The following is a 26,274-nucleotide window of genomic DNA, read 5'->3' as shown; positions in this document are numbered from 1 at the left end:
ATTACTCTGAAAAACTTCGTATCGTCTGCAAATTTAATCACCTCACTCGTCATACCAATTTCCAGGTCATTTATAAATATATTGAAGAGCACGGGTCCAAGCACTGAACCCTGCGGCTCTCCACTCATGACGCTTTTCCAGTCCGAATATTGTCCATTTACCCCCACTCTCTGTTTCCTATCCGCCATCCAGTTTTTAATCCACGTGAGTATTTCACCCTCAATTCCAAGGATCACAATTTTTCGAAGTAGGCGTTCATGCGGAACCTTGTCGAACACCTTCTGAAAATCCAGATATATAATGTCGACCGGGTCACCCTTGTGTATCTGCCTGTTTATTCCCTCAAAGAAGTGCAGCAAATTCATCAAACAAAGATCTTCCTTTGCTGAAGCCATGCTGGCTGGTCCTCATCAGATCGTGTCCATCAAGGTGATCAATGATGTGGTCCTTTATCAGCGCCTCTACCATCTTTCCCGGTACCGAGGTCAGACTCACCGGTCTATAGTTTCCTGGATCTCCCCTCGAATCTTTCTTGAAGATCGGCGTAACATTCATCTCCTTCCAGTCTTCCGGAATCCTTCCCGATTTGATCGATAGATTGGCTATTAGTTAAAGCAGTTCAGCTATACCCCCTTTCAGTTCCCTGATTACCCTCAGATTCATGCAATCCAGTCCCGGGAATTTATCATTTTTAAGCCTATCAATCTGCCTGCATACCTATTCTAGACTGACCGTCAACCCTATCAGTTTCCTGCCTTTGTTTCCTGCGTATAGCCTGTCGGCTTCCGATATGTTGTGTATATCCTCTTCGGTAAATACAGATGCAAAAAAATGTGTTCAGTTTGTCGGCAATGGCTTTGTCCTCCTTTAGCACTCCCTTTATTCCATGGTCATCCAACGGCCTCACCACTTCCTTCGTGGGTCGTTTCCCCTTAATATATCGAAAGAATGGCTTGAAGTTTTTTGCCTCCTTGGCTATTTTTTCCTCGTAGTCTCTTTTAGAGAAACATAGAGTATGACGGCAGAAAAGGGCCGTCGGCCCAACAAGTCTGCCCACTCGAAGAACAACAAGAACCCTCCCTCTAAGAATTTCCCAGAGCGAACCCACTCCAAGAACACTTCCTCAACAAGAACCTTCTTTTTAAGCATTTCCCCGGAGCGAATCTACATGTTTATCCCATCGTCCCTTGAAGTCAAGTGCGTTACTGGCCTCAACTACCTGACGTGGAAGACCATTTCATCGATCAACCACTCATTTGGTGAAGAAGTATTTCCTGATGTCACCATGAAATCTCCCACCCTTGAGTTTGAGCGGATGCCCTCTGGTTGCCGTGGGCCCCGTAAGGAAGAAGATATCTTCCTCCACCTCAATATGGCCCGTAAGATATTTGAACGTCTCTATCATGTCACTCCTTTCTCTGCGTTCTTCGAGAGAATATAACTGCAGCCTGCTTAGATGTTCTTCATATGGGAGATCCTTAAGTCCTGAGACCATCTTGGTGGCTGTACGCTGAACTGATTCCATTCTCTTCACATCTTTTTGATAATATGGCCTCCAAAACTGAACACAGTACTCCAGATGTAGTAGTAGTAAAACAACTTGTTGCACTGGCTGCTCACCCTCTAGCCTTGAGGGTGCTCTGATCAGCCAATTGTCCAGGTATGGGTGTACTTGTATCCCCATCCTGCAGAGTTGCACTGCAACTACCACCATCACCTTGGTGAAGGTGTCTGAGGCTATTGCCAACCCGAACAGTAGAGCCGCAAACTGAAAATGCCTTTGAAGAACATGGAATCTCAAATATTTCCTGTGGTCTGGGAAAATGAGAATATGATAGTATACCTCCATCAGATCTAGGGAGGTTAGGAAATTAACCAGTGCCACTGCCACAATGACTGACCTAACCGTCTCCATGTGGAAGCACAGTACTTTCAGCACTATATTTACGGACTTGAGGTCCAAGATCAGTCTCTGGTTTTGGTGTCTTTCTTTGACACTATGAAGTATATGGAGTATCTGCCAGAGCCAGATTCTTCTTTGGGAACTGGTTCTAATCTAATCTAATCTAATCCTTAGGTTTGTATACCGCATCATCTCCACGTTCGTAGAGCTCGACACGGTTTACATATGGCTTGAATGTCCAATAGCCTTTGTACCGTCGCTTGGATCGTGGCCTCTTTTTCTGGCCATCTGGCTGGAGAGTTGATAAACAGATCTGAAGAAGGGTAAAAGAATTTGATCTTGTAACCATCTCGAATAAGATCTAGAACCCAGCGGTCTGAGGAAATTCTCCCACTCCCTCCAGAATGCTGACAGCCTTATGCCAATGTGCGGGGACATGGATGCTGGCCTGGCATCATTGCAACTTCTTGGGAGGTTGTGCTGACATGAGACCCTGAGGGCTGCTGGCGTCCGGAATCGCCGAATCTCTGTTTGGATTCCTGATGAGATCTCTGTGTGGCGGCTGTGTGAGAGGGAAGGAGGTACGTTTAATTTATTTGAACCACTGTTTGAACCACTGTAGAATCCACCTTTGGATGATTGAACAACTACTGAAATTCCAGAGCTATGGAGTAAAGTTTGGGCATAGCTTTTGCCACCTTAAAGGAGCCTTCCAGAGTCTCCCACTGCTAAGTGACCAGCAAGGTGATGTCCAGATATGTGGAAAAAAATATAGTCTGAGCATTTGTGCCGCTCGTGACCGTGCACTGTGAGGTGGATGGTTGCTGGGGCTCCAACTTCAACTCCTGAGCACATCCGTAACAACAAGTGGAATAGTGGTCAACTACGAAGAGCAACTATCACCTCTTGACTTCCGGTCCCTGACAGTCAATCCTTCAAGAAAGCAGCAGAGCCCTGGGACTGCAAAGTCATGGAGTCTTACCTCCAATCCTCCCACTCCTGTTCTGCTTGGTCACTTAGGCTGGGAGCTAGCTTTCTCCATTTTGGGGAAACTTCTGGAAGAGGGCTCTCTCCCTGGTTCACCATTGACGCACCCCCAGGTAGTGCAGCATGTCCCAACCTGTCAAATAAGCTTTCCACAGGAGAGTCACAAACTTTGGAGTAAATCCTTGCGCAGGTGGCCCTATAGACACCTGCAGAGCTCAGACCAGCTTCTCTTGGGATCCGCAGCGGCCATGCACTTGCGTTTCACACCTTCACTGTTTGTGGGCTCCAGAAGGGATTGTCTCCTTAACACTCAAAATCCCTGCAGTTCCCCAGCCTTAGAGGACTCAGAGGAGGTTAAGCCCAAAGCTCCCACCCCTCCCTCATGTGCCCCGTGGCACATGATTCATGGATACTTCTCAGCCGACCATCCAGTGCAAAACTGACATGATGTAAGTGTAGAACAGCATGAGGAGTCCATCCTAGCCAATTTTGAGCCAAATTGAGGGGTTCTGAGGCAGATAATAATAATAATAACAACTTTATTTTTGTATACTGCAATATCACAAGTAGTTCAGAGCGGTTTACAGAGGAAGAGACTGTATACAGACAGCGATGTTACAGAAAAAGACTTTCAAATTACATTAGCAAGCCAAGAGTAGTCAAGCATTTCAGAGATACAACAAGGCAAGAAAGGAGTCAGAGAAATTTATCAAAGAGATAGGTTTTAATTGATTGGTTAATTGATTAACCAATAATCCAAGTATGAGTGAACCTGCTGCCACCATCATCAGCTTGGTAAAAGTGCGAGGTACTGTTGCCAACTTGAATGGAAGTGCCAATAATTGAAAATGCTCTTCCAGCACATGGAACCTGAGGAACTTCCTGGACACAGGGGCAAAACATCGATCTAGAATGACGGCCACAACACTGAACTTCCGAACAGGGAACTACGAAGGGATGAGACACATGGTGGGGAAGAAGATTAAGAAAAGGATAAGCACTGTAAAAACGCTAGAGCAAGCGTGGTCCCTTTTTAAGGACATAGTCACCGAGGCGCAAAATCTATATATACCGTGTATCAACAAGGGATTCAAGAGGAAAAATAACAAGGAACCGGCGTCACTCACTGTAGTGGTGAAGGAAGCGATCAGAGACAAGACTTTGTTTAAAGAATGGAAAAGGTCAAAAACGGACAAAAACTGGAAAACGCACAAACAACATCAATGGAGGCTTTAGGAAAAAAGATGGCCGCCGAGAGCAAATTCATGCCAATAACGGGCCATGGGGGCTCCCCTGAAGGTCAAACAATTCAGGGAAAGGGTTTTGGAGGGGGGACCCTAACTCTGGCCCCCAAAATCTTTAACAATAACTTTTGCTGATCCCCTCCAATTTTCTCCATAGTGAATAGAAAGAAAGAAAGAAGAAAGAAATGGGCTGGTGCCTGCCTGTGTCAGCTTTGCTGTAGCCTAACTAAATGAGGAGGACTTTCTGCCTCAAATCTTTGTAGGAAACAGTCCACAACTAGAGATCTTCAGACTGCCAGTCAAATAGACACCGACTGAGAATTCTACCCCCACATATCCTCACAGTGTAAAAGGGGGGGGGGGAAGAGATCAAAACATAGCCGGCTCCCTGAAACCCAAAGGGATTCACACAGGGGCCCCACAACCTGCATTCAAGCCTCTGATAAATTAGAAGGTGAGTTGGATCTCAACAGCTGCACCTGGGGATTGCTCTGTAAGTTGCAGGCCACCCTTGTAGAATCTATGTCCTCTTCCATGCAAAAATATATACGCACCAAAGCCTCCCAAAACGGAAGAAAAATAACCCAAAATAATAAAAACCAAACAGAGAAAGTCAGAACACAGTTTCTCAGTTCACTTGCAAAAGGAAAAACTGAGGAGGGCACTATTTTCCACTGGTGAAGGAGGAGCTGAAGATGTGGTTGACACCTTTCTGTGAAAGTTTGCAAGCACGGGTTGATCACCTAATGTACATATTCCTAGGAAGTGAAGGTTGATTGCACCAAACTCCGGAGGACTGCGCATACAGGCTTAAGGATTCCTCGTCGCTTTGCCAGGACATTGCTCCTTTTGCGATTCATTGCACCAGCACTTTAATCTCCGCTCCTGATGAAGGTGTTAAAACGGAGCTCTGTCGAGTGGTGATATGAATTATTGTGTGGCAGCATGAACTTTCAATGGAGACTGGGGTTGTTCTCCCTCGAGAAGAGGAGACTGCGAGGGGATCTGATTGAGACTTTCAAAATACTGAAAGGATTCGACAAAATGGAGCAGGGAAAACAGTTATTTACAATGTCCAATGTGACAAGGACAAGAGGATATAGACTGAAGCTGAGGGGGGACAGGTCCAGGACAAATATCAGGAAGTTCTGTTTCACGCAGCGAGTGGTGGACACCTGGAATGCTCTCCCAGAGGAAGTAATTGCAGAATCCACCGTTCTAGGATTTAAGGGTAAACTAGATGCACATCTCCTTAAGAGTGGCATAGAGTGATACGGGTAAGGATAAATTAGATGCACGTCTCCCTTGAGAAGCATACAGTGATATGGGGACTAAAACTATGCCAGGGTACACCTGGCGGGGCCTCCGCATGTACGGATCACCGTACTTGATGGACCCAGGGTCTGATCCGGAGATGGAAATTCTTATGTTCTTATATTTTCAATGAACTTTCTAGTGTTTCTAATCAGTGGCGTACCTAGGGTATGTGGCACCCGGGGCCCATCATTTTTTGACACCCCCCCCCCCCCATGTAAAAAAAGATTTTTTGTAATGACCATGAAACGGAATAAATGGTCAGAATAGAAACAGGCAGTGAAAATTTTCTTATATTCCAAACATAACATAACATAAATTATGTCTGAATTGTCATGACATCAGAAGTACATATGGAGTAGTTGCAGGTGATGCTTGGGACAGTTCTGATTGTGTTAGTTCGGTTTTATGTGTTTTTTGAATAGAAGGGTTTTTATTTCTTTTTGAAGGTTTTGCAGTATATGGTCGATGTCAATTGGTTGTAGGGTTGGGGGTCGAGTGTTGCAGCTCGAATGGCTAGGAGGTTGTCGAACAGTTTTTTTCTTTTGACGTTTTTGGTTGGAGGGTGTGTGAATGGTGCGTGAGTTCTCCTATGTCTGTTTGAAGTGGATTGAATTATTTAGCTGAAGAAATTAGTTACCCCCTCATCCCACACACATTAATTCTCTTCCATTTTTGTTCCCATTATAAAAAACACTGATAAGTTCCCAGAAAAAAAATACATTAAAATAAGAAGTGAAAACAAAGGCCCCTACAGATGAGAACATAACATAAGAATAGCCTAACTGGGTCAGACCAATGGTCCATCATGCCCAGTAGCCCATTCTCATGGTAGCCAATCCAGGACACTAATACCTGGTCAAAACCCAAAGAGTAGCAACATTCCATGCTACCGATCCAGGGCAAGCAGACACTTCCCCCATGTCTTAATAACAGATTATGGACTTTTCCTCCAGGAATTTGTCCAAATCTTTCTTAAAACCAGCTACACTATCTGCTTTTACCATAACTTCTGGCCACTTCATTTTTAAGTTTAGATCTTTCCTTTCAAACAGAGACCTTGCTAGATGTCAAATACAGCACAAGGTAACTTCACATGGACTTAGCTGTGCAGGAAATGTGAATCTCCTCATACACCCACCATATAGTGCAAAAATGTGCAAAGGTCTGTTTTTTTCTTTCGATCACTACATAGCCTAATGCCACACAAGCAGCGCTGTTACAAACATATTCTGTAGGTCAATGCTAAGGATAACAAAGTTTCCTTCCTTGGACCAGAAGGAGATAAACCACTGGAAGAGATCCCAAAACAACACCCAAAGACCCACTCAGTGTGTGAACCAGTTGAGTGGAGTGGACTAACTGGGGGGTGGAAAATGGGCCCGGAGTTTGCTCAGCAGAATTTCCCAGACCACCTCTTCCTCTCAACACATTGACACGCTGCCACCATCACCACTAGAAACACCTCACTGGGTAGGCCAGCTATGCTATAAACTTTATAAAACACATTATTATATTTTCTTATAAAGCACATATTTTAACTGAACTCTCTGACATCCTCAGCCTATCCATTCACAAAAATAGAAGGAAGAAAAGTTCCCATTTCCTGCTGTCTCATGTCCCCGGCCTATACAATATTTTTTTTCTGCAGACCCTTCAAAAGTCTGACCAAATCCTCGTTTCACTTGCATTATAAAGTACTGAGGATGCCATCTCTCCCCAATCCCAGGTCCTAAAGTCTAAGACAGTAGCGCAAACTAATGCTGCCAGATACAGGAAAAAAAATTTTGATTCGATTCAGCCCTATTGAATTGGTTTTTCAATTCGATTTTCCTGCCCAGTTGGGTGATTTTTTTCAAAACTCCTGGTGGGTTTTATAGCTTTTTCACCCCCTTTGGCTTCTCCTAACCACACTGGCGCTGTGGTGTAAATAAAATAAAGAAACAAAAAGGACTTTTCCTCTCTCTGTTAAATCCTAGCTCACGTTTGCAGTCCAACACCAGCTCTGGCAGGATACACATTTCAAATCTGACATATTATAATCACAAACCAGAAAATAAAATTAATTTTTCTACCTTTTGTTGTCTGGTTATATTTCAAATCTTGTTGGTCCAAGGCTCTGGTTTTCTTCTGATAACTTGCTTGCCAGGGTCTCCTTCTTTCTGCATGCTAACCATCCATCTGCCAACTCTGTCCTCCCTTTCCATTTCCCTTCCCTTCCCAGGAAGTCTGGTATCTTTCCTTTTTTTCATCTCCCTCCACAGATCCACCTTTTCTTAAATACCCTTTCATCCGGCATCTCTCCCTCCTTCCCCACCACCCCAGAGTCCACCATCTCTCCCTTTCTTTTCCTAATTACCCTCCTATCCAGTATCTCTATCCCTCCTCCACACCATCCCTTGTGTCCAATTTCTCTCCCTTTCTGTTCCTTCCCTCCCTAAATCCCATGGTCCATCATCTCTCTCCCTCTCCTCTATTTTCAGACCCATTATTTCTTCCCCCCACCAAAGTTTGGCATATGCACGTCTCTTTGAACACCCCCTTCCCTCCGTGTACTTTTAAATCATGGTCCCCCCCAAAGGCCTGTCCCCCCTTAAAGGTCTGCCTGTCCCCCCTTGAAGGCCTGCACCCCCCTTGAAGGCCTGTCCCATCCCCTTGTAGGCCTGTCCCCCCCTTGAAGGCCTGCCTGCCTGTCCCCCCCTTGAAGGTCTGCACCCCCCAAAGGCCTGCACCCCCCTGAAGGCCTGTCCCCCACTTGAAGGCCTGTCCCCCACTTGAAGGCCTGTCCTACCCCCTTGTAGCTTCACCCCCCCCTTGTAGGCCTGTCCCCCCTTGAAGGCCTGCCTGCCTTTCCCCCTCTTGAAGGCCTGTCCCCCCTTGAAGGCCTGCACCCCCTTGAAGGCCTGCACCCCCCCCGAAGGCCTGCACTCCCTTGAAGGTCTGTCCCCCCCCTGAAGGCCTGTTCCCCCCCTTGTAGGCCTGTCCCCCCCTTGAAGGCCTGCCTGCCTGTCTTTCCCCCCCCTTGAAGGCCTGTCTCCCCCTTGAAGGCCTGCACTCCCTTGAAGGTCTGCACCCCCCCGAAGGCCTGTCCCCCCCTTGTAGGCCTGTCCCCCCCTTGAAGGCCTGCCTGCCTTTCCCCCCTTGAAGGCCTGCACCCCCTTGAAGGTCTGCACCCCCCCAAAGGCCTACACCCCCCCCCGAAGGCCTGCACCCCCCCTGAAGGCCTGCCTGCCCCCCCTTGAAGGCCTGCACCCCTTGAAGGTCTGCAACACCCCCCCCCGAAGGCCTGTCCCCCCTTGAAGGCCTGCCTGCCTGCCTTTCCCCCCCCTTGAAGGCCTGCACCCCCCCCCCCCGAAGGCCTGCACTCCCTTGAAGGTCTGCACCCCCCCGAAGGCCTGTCCCCCCCCCTTGTAGGCCTGTCCCCCCCTTGTAGGCCTGTCCCCCCTTTAAGGCCTGCCTGCCTGCCTTTCCCTCCCTTGAAGGCCTGTCTCCCCCTTGAAGGCCTGCACCCCCCTTGAAGGCCTGCACCCCCCCTTGAAGGCCTGTCCCCCCCCCCCTTGTAGGCCTGTCCCCCCCCCCTTGTAGGCCTGTCCCCCCCCCCTTGTAGGCCTTTCCCCCCTTGAAGGCCTGTTCCCCCCCCTTGAAGGCCTGCACCCCCTTGAAGGTCTGCACCCCCCCAAAGGCCTACACCCCCCCCGAAGGCCTGCACCCCCCTGAAGGCCTGCCTGCCCCCCTTGAAGGCCTGCACCCCTTGAAGGTCTGCACCCCCCCCCCGAAGGCCTGTCCCCCCTTGAAGGCCTGCCTGCCTGCCTGTCACCCCCTCCCCCTTGAAAGCCTGCTTGCCTGCCCGCCCGCCCCACCCTGAAGGCCTGATGCCCCGACCCACCCCGAAGGACCGCTCGCCCCCCTGGCCTCCCCGCACCACCTATGAAGCAGCCGCAGCAGGATCGCGAAGTCAGCGTCAGCGATCCCTGCGCTGCTTCCTGCGCCACGGTCCCGCCCCTCCTCTGACGTCAGAGGAGGGGCGGGATCGCGGCGCAGGAAGCAGCGCCTAAGCAGCGCAGGGATCGCCGACGCTGACTTCGCGATCCTGCTGCGGGCTGCTTCATAGGTGGTGCAGGAAGGTCAGTGGGGCGAGCGGTCCTTCGGGGGTGGGGGGGACTGAACGGCAAGGCCGGGAGCACCCCCTTAGGGCTGGCACCCGGGGCGCACCGCCCCCCCGACCCCCCCTTGGTACGCCACTGTTTCTAATGAACTTTGAAAATCAATCATTGAGTGATACTATGAAATTCTAATGGGACAAGTACAGCACTTTTCATCCAATAATTTTAGTATGAATTCTTATGTGAACACATTGCACTTTCATATTTTTAATATACATTGTTGATTTTGGGAGTTTATTAAGCTTTTCTCTTTTTCTCAGTTGGTGTGAATGTTTAAGATTAATTAATTGCACCAAATTGGACTAAATGATGTATGAGGCAGTTCTTATTTAGACTTATTGTCTGGTGTTGATCATCTATGAGTTACTGACTGAGCCCATAGTCCCTTGTTAATACGAGATGGGCCCATACTGATGTCCATTATATTAATTTTTCTTTAATATTTAACTAAGTCTAAACATTCTACCAAAGAGAACAAGAGTGTTAGCCAATTACAGATTGGATATTCTACTGTGCTAGATCATTCCATCATATGTGGATTAAACTAGTTATGTAATTCTAAATTGTTGATTTCTACTTGTGACCTTAGAAGCCGATTCCAAAAATCCAGTGCCTTAACCTTTCTCCATCACTTGAATTACCCTCAACAAAGTAAGCAACATAAGAGGATGAAAAAAGAATACCGTGATATCCTCTAAAGAAGAGTCAATGATCTCGTAGTTATCTGGTAAACAATAGAACTTCAGGGTGTGCAGGTTGAGGAAGACATGGTGGCTAAACTGGACACTGTGGATGTAGGCATGAGACTTCAACCCCCGACCTATAAAAAGAAGACAGCAGAAAGTGCCATTAAAAGAACACAATAAAAAAACTGAAATTTCAGAAATACAGACTTAAGTGAAACAAAGAATAACAGCTCATAGGTTACTTAAGAACTTAAGAATAGCCATACTGGATCAGACCAGTGGTCCATCAAGCACAATATCCTGTTTCCAACTACAGAATGACACATGGACAACTTTTTTCCTGTCCCCACGGGAACTCATTTTCCCATCCTGTCCAGACGAGTTTTTTTTCCTGTCCCTGCCCTATTCCTGCAAGTTCTGTCCTCATCTGCACAAGCCTCAAACACTTTAAAATCATAAGTGTTCAAGGCTTGTGTGGTTAAGGGAGAGCTTACGGGAATGAGGCAGGGACAGAGACAGAACTATCAGGGATGTGATGATGAAATTTACGGGAATGAGGCAGGGACAGAGACAGAACTATCGGGGATGGGATGAGGAAATTGAGTTCCTGCAGGGACGGGGACAAATTTGTCCCCGTGTCATTCTCTATTTCCAACAGTGGCAATCCACCTGGTAAAAACCCAAATAGTAGCAACATTCTATGCTACTAATCCCAGAGCAAACAGTGGCTTACCCCATCCATATCTATCTCAATAGCAGGCTATGGACTTTTCCTCTAGGACATCCCATTTTTCATTTTATTGTCTACAATGGACTGAAATATGTTTGTCTGTATTCTGGGGTCTCCTTTCACCATAAAGGATATGGACAGAAGACCCTGGTGGTTCAAGCACGTTACAACAGATAACCATTCTCTTGATCTTGGGTCTCTGGCTATCTGCAAATAAAACTTGGTGGGGAGAAGAGTCAGAAGAGATGCTGCTTGGGCAGAGCTTAGTAAGATGACAGGACCACAGTCAAACCTAGTCAACTGAGTTTGCTCCCTTCAGGCTTCCAGAATTAAACACTATGGGGGTCCTTTTATTAAAGCTTAGTACACGATACCAAACATTAGTGTGCATGAAGTGCTACATTGCCCATAGGTATAAAATAGGATGCACTAAGCTTTAGTGAAAGGGCCCCTATATTATAGTAGAGGCAATTTACACCAGTTCTGAAAACCAGAAATGTGATTTCCAATTGGAAACTGCCTGGAGAAAAATTATACATCTGCAGCAATTTACACTTGCTTTTTCCAAACCTATCTTTCCCTTCCCAAAAACACATGTGGATATGAAAATAAGATATATACATTGTAGCATTCTCTATCTTGATTCCATCCATGAGAATACCTCCAATCAATAAGGATAATTTATAATACTTTCTTCATGTGTATAGCCTTATTTACACACAAAATTGGCTCTATAAAATCGTGCTATTACACCCAAAGGAGAGTGTAGTATAGTGTTAGAGCCTCAGCACCCTGAAGTTGTGGGTTCAAACCCCACACTGCTCCTTGTGACCTTGGGCAAGTCATTTAATCCTCCATTACCCCAGGTACATTAAATTGTGATCCACCGGAACAGACAGGGAAAATGCTTGAAGTAAGGTTTAATCAATGATCTGAAACAATGTCAAAACATATTAATTTCATTTCTGCAAATTGGCACTTAACGAAATAAGATAACACTCTTTTGAGCTACAGTGGTAAAATAACACTCAAAATTTAGGGAGCTGGTTGGTTGGGATGAAAACTTTTCAGCATCTCGCTCGTATAAATCAGTGGTCCCCAGCCCTGTCCTGGAGAACCACCAGGCCAATCGGGTTTTCAGGCTAGCCCTAATGAATATGCATAAGAGAGATTTGCATATAATGGAAGTGACAGGCATGCAAATCTGCTCCATGCATATTCATTAGGGCTAGCCTGAAAACCCGATTGGCCTGGTGGTCCTACAGGACAGAGTTGGGGACTACTGGTATAAATGATCTACAGTCCAGGGGTGTCAAAGTCCCTCCTCGAGGGCCACAATCCAGTTGGGTTTTCAGGATTTCCCCTATGAATATGCATGAGATCTATTTGCATGCACTGCTTTCATTGTATGCTAACAGATGTCATGCATATTCATTGGGGAAATCCTGAAAACCCAACTGGATTGCGGCCCTCGAGGAGGGACTTTGACACCACTCTCTAACCACTGGGACTGTTCCCCTCAGCTGGAAGTCAGCTATTATCAAACCCACTCTCAAAAAACCCACCCTTGATCCTAACGAACCCGGCAACTATCGCCCAGTCTCCAACCTCCCATTTGTCTCCAAACTCCTTGAACGAATTGTGCTCCACCGACTTCACCCTTTCATTGAAGAACAAGCTGCTCTATCCCCTGCCCAGTCCGGCTTCCGAAAAGGCCACAGCACAGAGTCAGTACTCCTTGATATCATTGATGACAGCTGGGCAATACTCGACAAAGGCAATGATGCCCTACTAGTCCTACTTGACCTCAGCGCTGCCTTTGACACAGTCGACCACCACCTCCTCACATCCAGACTCTATGACCTCGGAATCAAGGACACAGACCTCCAATGGATCACCTCCTTCCTCCATCAAAGGACCCAGACTGTCCTACTAGGGACACACAAATCTCACCCCAAGCCTATCAAATATGGTGTTCCTCAAGGCGCCCTTCTATCCCCCCTCCTATTCAACCTCTACATCAGGCCTGTCATTGATATAGCGCAGAAATATAGCATTAAAATCCACTCTTATGTAGATGACATCCAGCTGCTCCTCCCACTAGGCGAGAACCGGTCGTCCCAAATTACTAACCTCCAACACTGCCTCTCTGACATGAAAACTTGGATGTCAAACAACAAACTTCAACTGAACGCCTCTAAAACCGAACTCTTATGGATCAGGAAAAAAAGCACCAAATACACACGTCCCACCCTAGCATGGGACTCCACTCTACTAACGGCAACAGATCAGGTACGCAGCCTAGGAGTAACCTTAGACGGACACCTATCCCTATCTGCCCACATATCCCAAGTAATCTCCACCTCCTTCTACTACCTCCGCCAACTGAAAAGGATCAAACCCTACATCTCCACACCTGACCTCGCCCAACTCCTCTACGCATATGTCCTCTCCAGAATGGATTACTGTAACTCCCTATTTAATGGACTAACCAAAAATAATCTCAAACGCCTCCAACATGTCCAAAATGCAGCTATCCGCCTCCTACACAACCTCAACTACCATGATCCCGTCTCCCCAGCACTCCGCGCTGAACACTGGCTCCCAATTAGCCAGCGCTGTGCTTTCAAGGCCCTAGCAATAGCTCACAAGAGAATTTATGCCACCACCCCCTCCTACATAAAATCCAAGCTTCCCATCTACACCCCCACTCGCACCCTCCGCTCAAAATCGGAAATACGCTTATGCATTCCCCCTGGAAGGTCCCTCCTCTCAGAAACTGCCCGCAAACGATCCTACAGCCACTTCATTCCACATCTCTGGAACCAACTCCCCCCTCAACTCAAGCAACAGAACTCATTATTGACATTCCGTAAAATGGTAAAGACCCTCCTCTTCAACTAAAGGTCTCCCTCAGTCTACTCCCCCCCTTAAACCCCACCTCTCTCTTCTCTCCCCTGTCTAACTTCTCCCTAAATCTCCTAACTTCTCCCTAAATCTCAGTATAGTCCTCTCTTAGTCTGTACTCTGATAAATTGTATCTAAACTCAAATAACTTGCACTAAACTAATCTACTTATACTAAACTAAACGACTTATCTAAACTAAACTGCTTATACTTAAACTCTACTCTTAATTTGCTGTATACCCCCTGTATTTAACTACTGCACAGTCTTGTATGTCCAAACATTTAAACCTATTGTACATCTTATTGTCTAATCACTTCCATTGTGTATGTTTACTTGTAGACCGTTCTGAGCTACTGGGAGGACGGGATAAAAATCTAAATAAATTAAATAAATAAATACTCTACACAAAGGATTTCCAAATGTGCTTCAAGTGGTGTCTTCTATTCAGTTAAAACTCCTGCAATTTTTGGCAATATTTCAAATGGGTGATGAAAAATGATCTTCAAAAAAGCACATTTTCCTCAGATTTAACTATATCTTAGGAGCAGTTGAGATAGAGAGGGGCTCAAAGTTTCTAATTTAGGGCTGATACATTGCTGTACTCACCTTGGAAGTACTTGCCACACACCAAGCAGGCATAGGCATTAATATGCGAGAGGGAGATGGAGCACAGTTTTTCAAAGTCAAAGTCCAGAACACTCCTGAAGTGGAAAGGAAGCAATCACAGTTACCAAGATTATAGCCTTGAAACAATTAGGGCCCCTTTTACAAATCTGTGGTAATACTTCTCCCGCGTCAAATACACTAAAGCTATAGATGGTTGCAACTGAAGCAGGCTATTCAGGCGGGGTTTCCTGAATGAAAAAATCTTAATAATCAATATAGTTTGGAGTTCTTATGTTTTCAGGTAGACTTCCTGGGACACCAGGCCGCACAATGGTATAAATTAATATCTGGATTTATGAATAAGAAACCAAAAACTGTTCTGAGGGACATTTGGAGCATTGAGATAAAGCATCAAATTACTGCATCTCAATGGCCACGAATTTGGTCTTGGAGGATGAGATGTACAGTATCTGCATCTATGAGACAACCTTGGTTTTTCCTGTTACATAGAACTTTCTGGACCCCTGTTCATTTACAAAAATTAGATAGCTCTAAGTCTAATAGATGTTGGCATTGTCATCTCAAAGCTGGGACTTTAGATCATTTATTATTCTATTGTCCATTTATTTTGGCTTTTAGGAAATCAATTTGGGGCCAAATAAATAGGTTGTTAGAAAATCCGGTAGCCTTGACATATGATACTATTTTATTTGGCATGTCAATGAGAGTGAAAAGTCAGATTTCTTCAAAAAACAATAAGCTTCTACTTATTCTGACTGGAATTGCCATTCAACAATTTACATTCAATTGGAAAAATCAGAGTAGATTAAATTACAGTTTTTGGTGGAGTTCTGTATGTCATATTTATAAAATGGAAAGAACGTTAGCCACACAGAGAGGATATTTTGGTAAATTTCGAGATGTTTGGGGAGTAGTAACATTTTCCCTTTATAAGATAATTGAAATGAGGGGATAGGGATGGGTGGGAAGGATGATTTTTTGATATTTTAATACAATGTATATTGTATATTGTAATAAATGAATATTTTTGATGTGATAGGGATGGGAGGGGAGGTTAACTTTCATGAATTTCAGTTGATGATAATAATAGTAATACAAGTGATGTTTTTTCAATTCAAATGTTATTTCTTGATACACTTGATGTAAGTTGAAAAATGAATAAAATTATAAATGGGGGAAAAAAAAAAATACACTAAAGCCCATTCAATTCCTAAGGGCTGCGGTGCTTTGGCTGCAGGAGAAACACTACTGCAGCTTTGTAAAAAGAGACCTTACTTTGAATAAAGTAGTCCTCTGGGCACTGCATGCTATAATAAACCATCATATCACAGTTCAAAGAATTAGAAATTAGAGCTGTACCAAATTGCATATTTTACTTTTTGGCCAAATATAAATATCAAATATAGGTATTGAGTTATATAGCATAAAAAATAATAAAAGCAGCAAAGTGAAATCAAGTGTTTATTTCAGTAAGATATAGCATAGTACAGTCCCAGATTATTTGTAATTAATGTAAATCACTATTCGGCTGAAAACATAGGTCTATATTCTCTAAATGGCACCTTAACTTAGGCGCGTAAGTTAAGTCCAAAATGCAATTTAAAATAGGACTTAAAAAGAAACTTCAAGGTGCCCACTGGTGTCTAAAAAAATAGTGACAGAATCACGCCTCTGGAGGCGCTTTACAGCTCTAATGCTACTGTAGGTGTGGCTAACGCCAGGAGTAAACTTCTTCCCCAAAAAGTATTGTGCAGCAGTATAGAAACATCAGTGTGCACACTTATCAGGGATTTTCAGATACCTACCCGAGTAACATCTCATGGTGGTTGGAATCCTCATTACTCCCAGCCCGACATTGTCAATTTTTTATAAATACTTTCTTCCAATAAATACTTTTATCAAAAATATTTTTAAACTGTTTTATAAAGATTTTTATAAAAATATAATATTTATATGATATTTTTGATTAAAATATTTGTGGGAAAGGTGATGGGGAGGGTATAAATTTATGTTTTTAAGATGATGTTAGAAGAAATTCAAGTGATGTTTACAAGGTTTTAAATGATGTAATATTGTGTTCTTGATGTAAGATGGAAAAATTAATAAAGAATTTGAAAAAAAAAAAAAGATTTTTAACTTAGCTTGTAAACAATTCTGTCCCCTTTATAAAACAGTTTAAAAGTATTTTTGATAAAAGGTAAGAAACAATTCCTCCCTCCCCACCCCACCCAATCAACGCTACTATCAATCCTCCTACAACTACTAGCTATGCAACAGAATGACAAGAAGAGGCAATTGCCACCAGGTAGATCTCCCTATACATGCTAAGACTTCCCTGGGCTCTTATAGAGCAGGTCTAAGCTGGCTCGATTTCCCTTATATGTGGCTGATTTATCTTTTTGTTCACTGAAAAGCCCAAACAGCACTGCTGATTTTTCAGCCCTTACAACAGCATTGTGGAAGACTGAGTCTTGCATACATTTATGGAATTGTAAATTCTGGACATAAAAAAAGTTACTAATTACTAGTGGGGTGTTTTGTGCGACAAGGTAAAGAAGAGATAGGAGAAGGAGAACAAACCATAGAAGGGAAAAGTAGCACTAAAACCAGGAGAAGGAAATAAATATGCAGAAGTGCTACAAAACAAAAAGATAGTAGGCAGGTTTGTGCATATTTTTTCCACTCCTATATATTAATCCCAGTCAGCTAGCTTTGAGCATATCTTTGAACATATCTTAAAAAACACTACTTTTTCTGCACTAACCTGTTGATGGTATCCAAGTACGGACAATGTCTGCTCCGTCTATCTTCAGGCTCAAACCTGCCATACTTCACTGAAACTGAAGGGGGAGAGGAGGAAAGAATTATTCAATAGACATAAATATTGCATAGTCATATCTTACAGCAGGGGTGTCCAACCTTTTGGCTTCCCTGGGCCGCATTGGCCGAAAAAATATTTTCGGGGGCCGCACAAACGCTGCAGCAAGACAGAGGAGAGAGCCGGAAAGACGGTAAACACCTTGGGGCAGCAGAGTAAAACACTGCATCGCACTCGACCGGGGGCCGCACAAAATATTTCACGGGACCGCAGATTGGACACCCCGGTCTACGGCACTACTAGCTATTGATCTAGAACAGGGGTAGGCAATTCCGGTCCTCAAGAGCAGGAGCCAGGTCAGGTTTTCAGGATATCCACAATAAATATGCATGAGATAGATTTGCATCTCAAGGAGGCAGTGCATGCAAATCCATCTCAAACATATTCATTGTGGATATCCTGAAAACCTGACCTGGCTCCGGCTCTCGAGGACCGGAATTGCCTACCCCTGATCTAGAAGGATCAATTCAGGGATGGGCAGTCGATAGCTAGCCACTGGTGTTATTTCCAAATATTCAATGCCAGGCCATGTTTTGACTTTGTTAGTGAATATCCAGTTTATGTGGAGACAACTAGGACACAGCCATCAACTCAAACCAATTAAGTCAACATTCAGCACTTAACTGGCCACGGGTTGCCACATAAAAATAGGACTGTGTTTTATGTGGTACCATTTATACAATTACTCTGACTGGTTAAGTGCTGATTTCAACCCCAGAATGCCCCTAAAATAGCCAGTTTTCACTTAGTCACTAACCGCTAATTTTCAGCAGTGATAATCAGTGAAGTGCCGCTGACAATTAGCAGATAGCCCCAACTAAGCAATTTAACCAGCTAATTAGTTAAATTGTTGTGAATATCAATCAGAACATTTTTTCCTCTCAAATGTTTATTGAGCTTTTTGTTGTTTCCATCATTATCATATAAGAAAGGACATCAAAAAAGAAATACAAAATCTTCCCCCCCCCATAGTCCAAAATTAGATCAATATATAAAACAAGAAGGGGGTTACTCACTTATGACTGCTACAGTATGAAGCAAAAGAAATAGCATCAAGCATGATACATCTGATCTCCACCCCCCCAGAGCCTACCCCTCCCCATCCAATATCCCTAATCTAAACCATCTCTTATAATAAAACCCTAAGCACGCATGCGCACTCTTACCAGCGTGTTCCCTGATCCGTCGGTCCGTGGCCGGCAAGAGTGCGCATGCGCACTTTGACTCCTCCACTCACTCTAGTAAGCGGCAGCATCCTCGCTCCGGGACCCGCTGACCCTCCTATCTCTCCCTCCCATGCGACCCTCCCAGCGAGTGACCTTAACAACAAACCTCCCTCCAGCATTGGCAGCCGAAGCATGCTAAACAAGCTGCTTCGCGGCTTTCTCCTGCCAGTGAGTCCCTTTGCCGCATCATTGATGATGTCATCAGTGACGCGACAGAAGAACTCACTGACAGGAGAAAGCGACGAAGCAGCTTGTTTAGCGTGCTGCGGATGCAAACACTGGAGGGAGATTTGTTGTTAAGGTCACTAGCTGGGAGGATCGCATGGGAGGGAGAGATAGGAGAGTCAGCGGGGGTTGGGCTGGGAGGGGGGAGAAGCGGTCTGCATCGGGTGCTTCAAGGCCTAGCTTCTTCGGGCAGCAGCAGCGTTTACAATTCGCTGCTGTTGCCGGCTTCAGGCCTTCCTCTCTGGCGGGTCCTGCCTACTTCCTGTTTTCATGAAGACAGGACCCGCCAGAGAGGAAGACCTGAAGCCGGTAACAGCAATGAATTGTGAATGCTGCTGCTGCTGCCCTATGAAGTTTAAGGAGGAAAGGGAGCAGAGGGGGAGAGAATGGCTTGGAGGGAAGAAGAGATGGCAGGGCATGGAGGGAAGGAGGAAGGTATGCCAGACCAAGGGAAAAGGAAGGGGGAAAGGAAAGAGGACATGCCATATGGAACTGAGAGAGAGAGGGCGGGCACTGGATGGAAAGAGAAGAGAGGGCAGTGAATGGATGGGGTAAGACAGACGGTGAACAGTAGATGGAAGGGGTAGAGAGAGGAAGACAGACACTGAATGGAAGTGTGGGGGAGAGGAGGGACAGCTGCTGAATGGAAGTCTGAGGGACAGGAGGAGCAGACGTTGGAAGGAAGTGGGGAGGAGAAAGAAAAAAGGAAACATGCAGGATTGAGGGAAGAGGATTGAGTTAGAAATAAAGATAGACAGACAGGAGGCCAGGGAGAGACACAGACAGAAAGAATGACAGACAGTGTCCAAGGAGAGAGAGACAAATAAAAAAAAAAAAAAACCAGACAAACAGACATCTACTCTAGCACCTGTTAATGTAATGGGCTAAAACACTAGTATTAATAAAAAGCCCAACATCAGGGATGATTGATCAGAACATTTATATAACTAGAAAGACACACATTAACCAAAAATCAGGTGATCTGACCATTCCTTACTGCTGAACATATTTAATGCTCCCTTTTATGTCTTTCCAGGATATCCTTTTCTGACCTATTTTCACCCTTGCTAGTCTTTATATCGAAAAAATCATATTGAATCTTTATTGCTAGAAATCATAGATAATATCTTTAACCAATTCCTAATCCACAAAAGAATGTTGACTCCTATCCCATAATTAATTTTCTCAGGAGTCTCTCTTGAGAAAGTTCCTCACATCTATGTGGCCTTTCCCGAAATAAACTGTATAAGTAAGCTGGCAAACAAATTCCATACCTCAGTTGAACTTTGAAGGAAAAATACATTTTCTTTGATTTGTTTTAAATGTGCTACCTGCAAGTTTCAATGTGTTTCTCCTAATTTTGGTCCTTGCTCAAAGGATACAACTTTTTCTTATTTGGCTATCCCATCCCACTCACGAATTTATGTTTATTGTATCACTTCCCAGACATCTTCCCTGTTTAATCTTTCTTCATAGGAGAGCTGTTCATATCCATTTATTATTTTAGCTGCCCTTCTCTGGTGAAGTCTCATTGATATTAGGACCATATTTGTGGGCAGAACCCTGTGCAAGAATCATTAATGGTAATCTCTATGCATGGCTTTTAGAAACAGTTTACACTTCTCCCTCCGTATTCGCGGTTTCGATTATTCACGTTTTTTAGCTTGCTGGCTCCTCCCCCCAAATTACATCAGCTTGCATAGAGAAATCGCCGATTCCAAGCTTTTACAGAGAAAATCGCTGATTCACAGCACTTTCTTCACCGTGTTTTGCCTCTCCTTCAGGAACAGACCAGGTCTCCCACCATATTATTCACGGTTTCACTATATTCACAATGGTTTTTAATAGAAAACAGCAAATAACACATGAAAAAGTTATTCACGTTTTTTCTGTACTTGCAGTTCTGTTAATCCCCTATCACAGCGAATACGGAGGGAGAAGTGTACTGTAGAAGGGAGCAGAAAGGCGAATGAAGGGTACAAAACAAGCTGCCCTCCACCCAATTCCAGATTAGCAAAAAAGGGTGTTTTATTTCCTCTTTCCAACTCACATTCTCAGTGTCCCTGCCATTGTCCCTGTGAGTAGTGGCCCTCAGCTACCAAAACCCTCATCACATTCCACCCCAGGCAACTATCTAGCTTATCCTACCTTAAAACTGACCACTTAGTGATACATGCATTAGTATTATCATTTCTTGTTTTATACCTCTCCCAATTCACTGGGCTTCAGCCACTACTTCATCACATTTACACCTCACATATACCTACAAAGTTCAATGTGACTTATATAATAACAAGCAAGCAAATAAAGATTGACATAAAATGCAGTTCAGTATAATTACTTAACATCCAATAGAAAAAAAGGTTTAACATATGAAAACATAAAAGATCATTTTAAATTCCAATTCCAGTGGCAGTAGTTGTGATCCTTGAGATCTTTGGATATGATGGCATTAAAGAAGCTTCCTACATTATGCTGGGCTGACTAGACAAGAATATAGATAATGCATTTGGCATATCACCTTTCTGTGTAACTATTAAAGCAGTTTATATATTCACCTATCTCAAAGTCTCCCAACCTTCATACAAAACCACATACTGCAAACAAGTCACTAAAAGCATCCTACAGGAATGCCTGACCCAGAAACAAACAAGTAAAATGTCCAATAAGCATGCAGTGCTACCTTCTCTCCTCATCTAGAATGGGGTGGGATTTGATAAACTACCTTTCTGTGGTTTGCCAAAGCAGTTTACATATTATATACAGGTATTTATATTTATTTTGTACCTGGAACAATGGAGGATTAAGTAACCTGCCCAATGTCATAAGGAGCTACAGTGGGGATCAAACTCAGTTCCCCTGGTCCTTAGGCCACTGCACTAACCATCAGGCTACTACTCCACATCTCCCCAAGCATAAAATGATGTTCTCTCTATGTACAGCTGTATTTTTCACTCACTCGTGTGGCTGAAATCGCATAAATGTGTATGGAGAAAGTAGAATTGTATACCTGTAATGGATATTCTCCACGGTTGCTGGATATTCTTTTGGCAATTTTATACCTCTCCCAATTCAAGACCAATTTAAAAACATTCCTTTTCAAAGACACTTTCGATCAATAAGTCTTACTCTTGAATTCATTAATAATGTTGTATTTGACTATTCATTTTAATTCCCAACCCTGTGTTTTTGCCAGACCTCATTTTCTATAATAATTTGTAGTTCAAATCCCCTTTTCCTCTTTACTCTTGTTTTGTTAAGTTTGTATATAGTCTAGTTTATTTTAATGTTCATGTTTAAATTAATGTTTTACTTTTTAATATTGTAATTTTAATTGTTTCTTTTTATGTATGTTCATCGCTTTGAAGTAAGATTAAGCGATTAATCAAAAATTTTAATAAACTTGAAACTTGTAATTGCCATAAAAGCAATTTTATCTACTTGGAAGAATAATTCTATGCTTAATGTTCATTTTTGGTGGCAATCAGTTTTGCAAGTTCACAAATTTGAATTATCCTTAGCTGATAAGCTAGGAACATCCTGCAATTTATTAAAAGTCTGTTCAAGCTTAGATAAATATATGTCAGATAATGGACATATAGGCTATATTGCAGTAACAGTTACATTACATTACATTAGTGATTTCTATTCCGCTTGTGCCTTGCGGTTCTAAGCGGATTACATTAGAAGATGGCTGGTCATTTCCAGGCGATGACAATACAATTCTTTACATTACTTTACAAACTTTGCATACCTAACTTTACATAACTTTTCGTACATAACTTTACATAACTTTACGTGGAATTACTTTGCATTACTTTAAATTATCTTTACAGTACTTGCATAACTTGCATTAACTTTACATAACTTATCATACATAACTTTATAAAACTTTACGTGGAATTACTTTGCATTACTTTACATTATCTTTCCAGTACTTGCATAACTTACATTACATTATTTTACATAGCATAACTTTATATTGCAGAAAAGCAAGAATCTGTTTTTAAGTTGTTATATCTGGCGTTTAGAGATATTTGGAGGACACAGTGTTTCCAAATAAGAATTGACTTATCGGCCTTTGCGACTAGAATAGATGTTGCCTGTGGAGAGGAATTGCAGGAGGTTGCAAATGGTGAGAGGATGAAGGTAGATTATATTGTTGGGATGTGTTTATTAAATAGAATGGTTTTGATATCTTTTCGAAACGCTTTATAGTCAGTAGTTGTGATCAGCAACTTGGATATGGTGGGGTCAATTTTCGCGGCCTGTGTAGCAAGTAGGTTGTCATATAGTTTTTTGCGTCTTGTGTCTTTGAGTGGGGGGTAGGTGAATGGGATCTGGGATCTCCTTACTCTAGATGAGAGGTTTCGGTTTAGGCGGCTGTTTAGGTAGAGAGGTGCTGTTCCGATTAGTGCTTTGAATAATAGACAGTATAGTTTGAATTGGTTTCTTGCTTGTATCGGTAGCCAGTGAGAGTCGAGATAGGCATTAGTGATGTGAACATATTTTCCTAGCGAATAGATGAGTCTGAGAGCTGTGTTCTGTACTGTCTGTAATTGTTTGATCATGTAAGTGGGGCATGGTAGATAAAGGCTATTGCAGTAGTCTACAAGTCCTAGTACAAGTGATTGGACTATGATCCTGTAATGTACTTTGTCAAAGAATTTTCTTATTTTCCGCAGGTTGCGCATGGTGTTGAAAGCTTTTTGGATAGTTTTGTTGGTATGAATCTGCATTGTGCAGCTCCTGTCTATTGTTACTCCCAGAATTTTGAGCGCGGGCTGTATTGGGTATTTGATTGCATTTGTCACCAATTCAGTTAAGGTTGGTTCTTTGTCTTTTTCTAGCAGAAGGAATTTGGTTTTATCCGTGTTCAATTTCAGTTTGTGGTTCGTCATCCATGTTTCTACCATTTCCAATGTTGTTTTCAGTCGTCCTGATGAATTGGGGTCTTGAATATTGAAGGGGAGAAGGATTGTTATGTCGTCTGCGTAGCTGAATGATATTATATTTAGGGTGTCTAGGGTGGTGCCCAGTGAGGATACGAAGAGGTTGAAAAGTATGGGTGATAATGGAGATCCTTGCGGTACTCCGCAGAGGTTTGACCAAGGGTCCGATATGAGATCTTTTGTCTTTACTTTATATGTTCTAGTTTTAAGGAAGCCTTGAAACCAGTTGAGTACCATACCTGAGATCCCTATGGCGTCTAGTATCTGGAGTAGTATGGAGTGATCCACTAGGTCGAATGCTGCTGAGAGATCTAGTTGGATGATTAGTATCCTGTTTCCTTTACTGAGGTGTTGACGGGCTATGTCCATTAGAGATACAAGCAGTGTCTCTGTGCTGTGGTTTTTTCTGAATCCTGATTGTGATGCATGTAGTATGTTGTGGTCTTCTAGGTAGTTGGAGAGGTATTGTGCTACAAGACCTTCTAGTAGTTTGACATATAATGGGATTGAAGCTATGGGTCTGTAGTTGGCTGGGTTATTGTGTGGGGCTTTGAGGTCTTTTGGTATGGGGGTGATAATAATCTCGCCTAGTTCTGGTGGGAACTGACCATCTGTGAGCGTGGATTGTAACCAGATCATGAGGTTGGCTTTGAACTTGGTGGATGCGGTTGTTAGCAGGTACGATGGGCAGTTGTTTAGGTCACATGATGTTTTACTGTATTTGTTGTAGAGTCGGATCATGTCGTTTCATTGTACTTTAGGGAAGTTAGTCCACATTCTGTCTGCTACTAAGGCTTCATCTGTTGTTGGCGTTATTATAATCTCATCGAGGATGGTTAATGAATTGTTGAAGGTGGTTCTGATATTGGTGATTTTGTGCTTGAAGTAGTCTGCTAATTGGTGGGCTGAAGGAGATTGGTTACCTTGGGTAGCTAGGAAAGGTTTAGTGTCAGTGAGTTTTCTTACAAGACTGAAGAGTATTTTTGAGTCTGGAGTTTCAGTGCCAATTAGTTTGGAGTAGTATGCTTTCCTTTTTTCCTTTAGTTTGATATTGTACTGTTTGATTTGGTTTCTCCATGCTACTTTTTGTTTGGTCTTGTTTCTGTTTTTTCCATATTCTTTCGAGGTGTTTACATTGCCTTTTTAGATGGAGTAGTTTGGAGTCGAACCATTTGTCTGAGGGTCTACAGATTTTGTTTTTAGTTTTTATTGGTGCTAGCTCGTTCATAGTAGCTTCGCTTAGGGTACGCCAGTGGGTTACGAATTCTTTGGGGTTGATGTGGTCGATTGCTGGGTCTACCTTATCCCAAAAGGTATTAGGATTGATTTTCTGTCATGTGTTGATGAGTGTTTTTTGGGGTGCGGGTTTGTGGTTGTTTTGAGCCCAGTTTATAGTGAAAGTGTATTTGTAGTGGTCTGACCAGAGAGAGGGGTGCCATACACCGTTGGATATGTGTATGTTTTGAGTGTCAAGGTTAGGGGACATGAATGCTGCAATGTCCAGTTGGTGGCCTTTTTCATGTGTGGGTTCGGGGTTAAGGATCTGATAGGATAGAGTATTGAGATATGAGAGTATTCCCTCTACTTGTTTGGAGGAGTGGTCTTCTAGATGGAGATTTATGTCTCCGAGGAGCAAATTGTGGGTGGAAGTTAGTGAATTCTGGAAAATGAATTCTTCGAGTTCTTGTTTTGATGCGGACCATTTTCCTGGTGTGACATAGCAGAGGATGCAAGTCAGGTTTCCTTTAAGAATGTTATCGGATAGTTGACAGGCTAGAAGGTGCAGGTGAGGGGATGATTGCTTGGCTAGGACTTTTAGGTTAAGGTTGTTTTTTACTATGACGGCTAACCCTCCCCCTCGTTTGTTTTCTCGACAAACAAGCTCTAGTTTATATCCTTTTGGGCAGAGATCTATTATGCTTGGGTCAGAGTCTGATGTGAGCCAGGTTTCAGCTAAGAATAGGCAGCCTAGTTGTTCTTTAGTCAGCCAATCTTTGATTAGTTCCACCTTCGGACTGATTGATCTTATGGTGCGAAGTTTGTGAGGGAGAATGGTGTACTGATTGAGTTGAGGGAGATTCTTGGAGGTGTCAGGTGTGTTTGGTTGTTTGTCTTGGGTTCTGTTGCATCAAACTGGGGAAAGGGTAAAACGCGGCCCTCAAGGACCTTGCGGATCTTAACTGCACATTCTTAAAAATATTCATTTATTGACAACTAAGGTTTCAGATTTAATGTCTACAGGTCCGTGTTTTAGCCCCTTATTCCACTGCTGTAACTGTTGCCATTTCTGACCCCATGGATCTGTGCTAACAGTCTTATTAAAAATAATTAATTTGAGGAAACACTTCAGCTAAGGGAAATCTGCATTTTACCCCTGTGGCAGGAAAATGTATTTTTGCTTGGCTCAACCCAGTCTTGAACTCAGATCAGA

At 43.4% G+C, this 26,274-nt stretch overlaps 1 protein-coding gene across 1 annotated transcript in view; it reads right to left on the bottom strand.

The window, feature by feature from the left end:
• USP39 (ubiquitin specific peptidase 39) overlaps positions 1-26,274 on the bottom strand; it is a 100,526-nt gene that overhangs the window by 73,049 nt on the left and 1,203 nt on the right. Inside the window, exons 2-4 of the mRNA XM_033949894.1 lie at positions 17,327-17,402; positions 14,542-14,636; positions 10,295-10,431 (exon numbers count right to left, since the gene is read on the bottom strand). Of these exons, the coding sequence (XP_033805785.1) occupies positions 10,295-10,431; positions 14,542-14,636; positions 17,327-17,402 (308 nt within the window). The remainder of the gene's footprint in view (positions 1-10,294; positions 10,432-14,541; positions 14,637-17,326; positions 17,403-26,274) is intronic.

This window comes from Geotrypetes seraphini, chromosome 6 (assembly GCF_902459505.1).
Source record: "Geotrypetes seraphini chromosome 6, aGeoSer1.1, whole genome shotgun sequence".
Taxonomy (NCBI): Eukaryota; Metazoa; Chordata; class Amphibia; order Gymnophiona; family Dermophiidae; genus Geotrypetes; species Geotrypetes seraphini.
This window is presented reverse-complemented; position numbering and strand designations above follow the sequence as displayed.